Raw genomic sequence first — 5,757 nt, 5'->3', positions numbered from 1 at the left:
CCCCCTGGTGGGCTGAGCTGGCCCCCCCCCACACACAATAAATAAATGTTTAAAAAAGTGTAGGTGAGGGTGTGCAGAGCTGGAACCTTCACACCTTGCTGGTAGCAATGTAAATAAAATAGTACAGGCACTTTTGAAAATAGCTTGGTAATTTCTTAAAAATTAAAAATAAATTTACCACATAGTCCACTAACTCCACTTCTAGCAAACAATGATAACATGTCAGGGTCCAGGAGATAGCTCAGTGGAATAAGCACCTGGCAAGCCCAAGGGCCCAGAGTTCAATCCCCGGTTCCACCAAAACCAAAACAAAAAATTCTGCATAGATATAAACACATATATATGTATTTATATACATGCCCATGGCAACATTATTCATACAAGAAAAAAGCAGAAGGAACCCAAATGCTGATCAACCAGCTAATAAGTAAAACGTGTGTTATGTCCATACTGTGGAATACTGCCCTGCAATTTAAAAAAAAAAAAAATCCCTATTGGTACTTGTTACAATTGGGATGAGCCTCAAGCATTGTTATGCTAAGTAAAAGAAGCTAGAAGCAGCCAGGTGTGAGACACACCTGTTGGTGAGGCTGACAAAGGAGGATACCGAGTCTGTACCCAACCTGGCAACTTCATAATTTAGGATACCCTATCCTAAAATTTAAAAGGACTGGAGGGCCGGGAGATGGCATAGTGGAATAAGCGCTTCCCTGGCAAGCGCAAGGGCCTGACAGTTCAATCCCTGAGTTCAATCCCTGGTTCTGCCAAAAAAGATAAAAGGGCCAGTGCTGTGGCTCAGGGTAAGGTGCTGGGTTCAACTCTGAAATCACAAAAAAAGAAAAACAAAGCTAGAAGCAAAAGCCTGCATATCTGTCTATACTATGTATACAATGTGTCAGGAATATGCAAATTTATAGGCAGAAAGCAGACCAGCACTTGCCTAAGGGTTGGGGTGAGAAGGAAGATTAACTACAAATGGGAATGAAGGAATTTAGAGGGGTGATGGAAATATGGATTGTGGTAATGGTTGTACAACTCTACACATTTACTGAAAATCATCAGAATAGAGTCTTACAATGGCTGAATTTTAGTATATAAGATTTACTGCAATAAATTATTAATTTTTTTAAAGGAAGTTCCAGGGCCATACATCCCTTCAGGGATTCAGATTCGCGGATGTCAATAGAGGCTCAGAAGCCTCATTTTAAGCAGCACCTCCAGGGCATCCTCCTGTTTGTCTGCCACGCTTCCTTGGACCACACCTAGGTCTCTGTAGTTCAGAGCCTGGCGGGAAGGAATACAGCTTGAGGAAAGAGTGCAGGGGAGGCAGTGACCCCCGCCCCCAGCCTACAGGAGTCTCCCCCATTGGCCCTTGTGGGACCTCCTGGTTTCCTTCTCATCAACTGTTTTACAAACTATCTGCTGGGGAGCTGTTCTTTTAGTTGCTGTCTGGGGCAGAAAGTAGCCTGGAGGTAAGTGAGAAAGGGCTGCAGAAGCCGAGCCTGACATGTAAATTTCTGATGCTAATGTAACAGTCTGCTTGCATTATTTTTAATTTTAACGTTATTATTTCTCTTGACTGAGTATTTTTGGTACCCTCTTTAATGTTGGGACAAGTTCCTCACCCTCCTTACTCGGCCTCAGTCCCAGAATCTTTGGAAACTCATTTGGAAGCTCAGGCTCTCGCCACCTCCATTTGGAACTTTCGATAGAGCCCAAGAGATCAGAATAGAGCGCGATGTTTCCATCAGCCTCTTTCCCAAACAGGAAACAGAAACCGGACCACCGGGAGGGATTCCCTACCCCAAGCTGGCACCACTTTTTTTCTTTTCTTTTTTTGCTGGAACTAGGGATTGAACTCAGGTCCTTGAGCTTGCCAGGGAAGCACTTATTCCACTGAGCCATCTCCCCGGCCCCGTTGGCACCACTTATTTTCTTCTGGAGGGACCAGGGACGTAGCGCATTTTTCACCCCTCAACCACTCTCCTCCCGCTGTGACCTAAACGATACACCGAAACGCACAACAGATTTTAATACTTTCAGCCTCTCTGCTTTGTCCCCCAACCTCCGCAGGAGGGAAGGGCTATGCCTAGGGGAGTGAAAGCAGCTCGACCCTTTCTCACCCGTTTCCCCATGTACTCAGAAGCTCTCGCTTATTCAATTCACAGAACACCCACTGAAAGGGTTCGAAAGTCTCCCGACCTCAGGCACCCACCCACCGCTCAACCTGCGAGCCCCATCCGGGCTGTGCAGTCGCCCTCACCTAGCGCACCCTGCCCTTCTGGGATGGAGAATATTCAAGCGCAGGTCCGTCTACTTCCTCGGTCCCGCCTGCCTTCCTTCAGGGCTCTAGGTCAGGCTGTAAAACTGGAGGTGACAAATCTGCGCCTAAAAGAAGGGCCCCCTACTTCCGCGCGGGCGGGCCTCTTCTACCCGCTCCGCCTGGCTGGCTGCCAGAGGCGCCCCGGGTGTGCGGCGGGGCGCGCGGAGTCTGGGTAGATCGGCCGCGCCGCCCCGCTCCGGGCCCCGGGAGCTCCCCGGCTCCGCTCCCAGACCGCACCAACGAGGTCAGAGCAAAGCCGCGACTGCGGCGAGGCTGAGGCTGCCTCTATTTCTGCTTCAGACCCAACACCTCAACTCTTGGCGACAGAACCGCCCTCGAGCTACGGCCGGAAGAGCTCTGGGAAGGAGACTCTTCCTGCGCTCGCGCAGAGCCACTTTCTGCGATCCATGGCCCTGGCAGCGTGGGGTCCACACCGCTCCTGGCAGGCGCTGGAGACCCGGGACAAACGCCCCTGGCTTCCGGAAGGACCTGGGGACGATGAAAGGCTCTAACCCATTGCCCCGGTGGCGACCCAAAGAACTAGGGGCGAGGCTGAGTCCTCCGGTGACCGCGCAGCGCCAGATGAAAACTGCGCACTGCGCCACGAGCGTCCAGGCTCCAGGGCGCAGGGCTTGAGCCTGGCCACGGGCCTCGTAGCTACAGGGTGCCTGTAAGTGGGGACTGCGGTGGCCAAGCCGGAGTTGACCCTCTCTCCTCCCCAAAGGCCTGCCTGCAGTGGGCGGCTAACACTAGAGGCGTAGGAAGCAGCGCTTCCTTCCACAGACACTCCTTCGTTCCTCTTTTGCTGTAGCGTCCGAGGCTGTAACTGGATGTCGTCGCAACTAAGGTCGCGTGTGCTCCAACAATACTCCGCCGGGCCAGCAACGGGCTGGCTGGCAGGCATTGACCAGCTGGCAGCCCACACCTGTCGGGGAAGCCGGCTGTCAGCACCCAGGACAGTGCAAGTTGAGCTTACTGTGCCAGATCCGGGAGTTTCCAAAGCTGTTGTCCTTCCAAAGAAACTAATTCTGGGTGGATTCCAGTTCATTTTCACATGCTCTCTCCTGGCCTGAGGTTTTGGTTAAAGTAATCTGATCAACAGCAGAGGCTTTTAACCTTTCCCCAAGGCAGAGGTCCCTAGGCTTCTCCCCAATATGCAGGGTTTTGGCTCCTTCTGAGGCCAATGAACCTAGGATCCCTCACCCTTGAGTCTGGGCAGGAGTCAGGAACGAGGGTGGGGGGAAGGCGCTAGCAAGGATGGTCCTATCCAGGGGACAGCGGGCCAAACCCAGTGACAGACTCTTACAGACTGCAGACTGGTTTCTCCCTTCCATCAGTGTCACGATGAGAGCTGTCTAGTAAGCCAACAAAGCCTAGGTGGGGCACACAGCCCAGTTCCAAGTATCCTGTACAGGGTCCTCCACACAACCCCAGCTCCAGGGATACAGCCCTAATACAGCCCTCCTAGAGGAGGCTTCCTTCTCATCACTCCCTACACACTCCAAGTAGTTCAGCCAAATCCCAGGTTCCAGTGACCCAGACCTAGCCCTCCCCCTCCTCATCCCTATGCCCACCAGGACTCTCCCCTGAGAACCAATGATGTGTGTGGGTGAGGGGCAGACAGAACCTGGGCTTGAACTCACTTGTTTGATAAACAACTCTAGTCAAATCCTTCCGGAAGAGGGGGAGGCGCAGGCCACTTCTGTGCCTCTAAATTCCTTTGGGCAAGTACCTCACATCTAAGTAGTCTGCCCAAGGCCTGCGTCTCGTAGTCTATTTGTTTCTCTTGGTATATATCTGGTTTTCGTTCACCTTTCCCTGACACAGCCAGAATTCCCAGGCCTAAAAAGCCACTTAGGGGCAGGTCTCTCATCACTGGCACTTACTAATGTAAAAAGACACACCCCTGAAAATACACAGGAAAGGACCCTCACATTTTAGAAATCCTCAGATACCAAAGGGCAAATATTAAAGCACAACTGAGACCCTGCTGCACACACTGAAAACCTCAAACATGGAGAAATGTACTTCAACACAGAGAAGGGCAGCCCCTTCAAACAGATGTGTATCCCCAATACATTCACAACAAAGATGAATACTAAAAATTACTGACATCTAGAAGAAGAAAGATATAGAGACGCTGCATAGGTTCTCTATAGAAATACCCAGAAACACCCAGGAGGAGGCAGGCCCTGACCCATGTGCACACAGCTTAACACGCAATATCCACACACCAGGTCTCAAATCCTTAGTGCTGCTGGAGGCTCTGATTGAAGGAAAATTCCCTGGTGGGAAATGCAAGGCCCCCAGAGACCTGCTGGGAAGGAACGGGCAGAAAACGCTTGCCGGGCTCCAAAATGGTAAACCTCTGTAAAGTGGAAATCATTTACCAAAATTTGTGGGAACAGCATTTCCATTCCACCTTTTAGAAATAGGGAAGCCATTTAACTTGTTCCGCAAAGTAACTCCAGATCCATCAGAGGCCAGGCCCAAGCACCCAGAAGCGTGCAGCGTGACTCTAGTGGAGAGCAGACAGCAGGTTCCAGGCCAAAGCCAAAGAGCCAGTCCAAAACTGCCCAATGTCCAGCAGACCCCCAGCCTCTGCTGCCCCTCTTCTAAGCTGGAAAGAATGTTCGGTAGCCACCGAGCCGAGCGACGCAAAGGAGGTACTGGTAGCCAAGAAGGAAATGGGTCTTTTTGCCCGAGCCCCACACTATCTTGCCTGGCTCTACCTTGGCAGCTGATGGCCATTTCTTACCTTTCTTGATCACGGACTGGTCCAGGAGGCTCATTCCCGGTTCATCCATGGCCTGCAAATAGGAGAGGGCAGCGTGAGGGCGCGTGTGGATCTAGCCCTTGTGTTTTTTCCGAAGCCCATGCCACCCGGGGTCCCTGTCTGCTCTGTCCCAAGCGTGCATCACTCCGCCTGGGGCGCCAACGGGCAGGACTGGGAATCTCCGGGCTCTGCACCATCTGCGGCCAAAGAGGGAGTCCTGGTAGTCTCACCGTACCTAAGAAAGCGCTTCCCTTGCCCAAGAGCCGCTGCCCCAGCAGGCTGAGGCTGTGCATAGCTGCCAGACCGGGCTCAGCCGCACCGCGGGGAGGGAGGGAAGCGACTCGGTCCCTGCCGAGGGACCGTTGCTGCCTTTAGGCATCGGGCACCAATAGCCAGGCAGCGTCTGACCCAGAAGAATAAGCGCTTCCTCAGAGTCCAAGTGCGAAGCAGCCGACGGGGAGAAAAGCCAGGTTCCCGAATTTGTCACTTTTTGCCTTCAGAGTCCCAGGGCACCCCAGACCCTTCGCGTCTCACCTGTATGTCCTCCAGACCGTGCGGCGCGGCCAGCCCCGGGAGGCCCAGGGGCGCGTCCGCCAGGCCGTGCGCGCCGTCCGCCAGGCTGTGCAGGAGCCGGGGCACCGCGGCGGCGTAGTCACGG

The 5,757-nt window shown here is 52.9% G+C and overlaps 1 protein-coding gene across 1 annotated transcript in view; it reads right to left on the bottom strand.

Moving 5' to 3' along the window:
* Positions 1–5,757, bottom strand: part of Tfap2e (transcription factor AP-2 epsilon) — an 18,203-nt gene that overhangs the window by 11,760 nt on the left and 686 nt on the right. Inside the window, 2 exon segments of the mRNA XM_023701122.1 lie at positions 5,082–5,133; positions 5,634–5,757. The exon segment at positions 5,634–5,757 is cut by the window's right edge and continues 104 nt beyond it. Of these exon segments, the coding sequence (XP_023556890.1) occupies positions 5,082–5,133; positions 5,634–5,757 (176 nt within the window).

This window comes from Octodon degus, unplaced genomic scaffold (genome assembly GCF_000260255.1).
Source record: "Octodon degus isolate 3935 unplaced genomic scaffold, OctDeg1.0 scaffold00130, whole genome shotgun sequence".
In the NCBI taxonomy this organism is placed as follows: domain Eukaryota; kingdom Metazoa; phylum Chordata; class Mammalia; order Rodentia; family Octodontidae; genus Octodon; species Octodon degus.
Note: the sequence above shows the minus strand (reverse complement) of the source record. Positions and strands in the feature narration are given on the sequence as shown.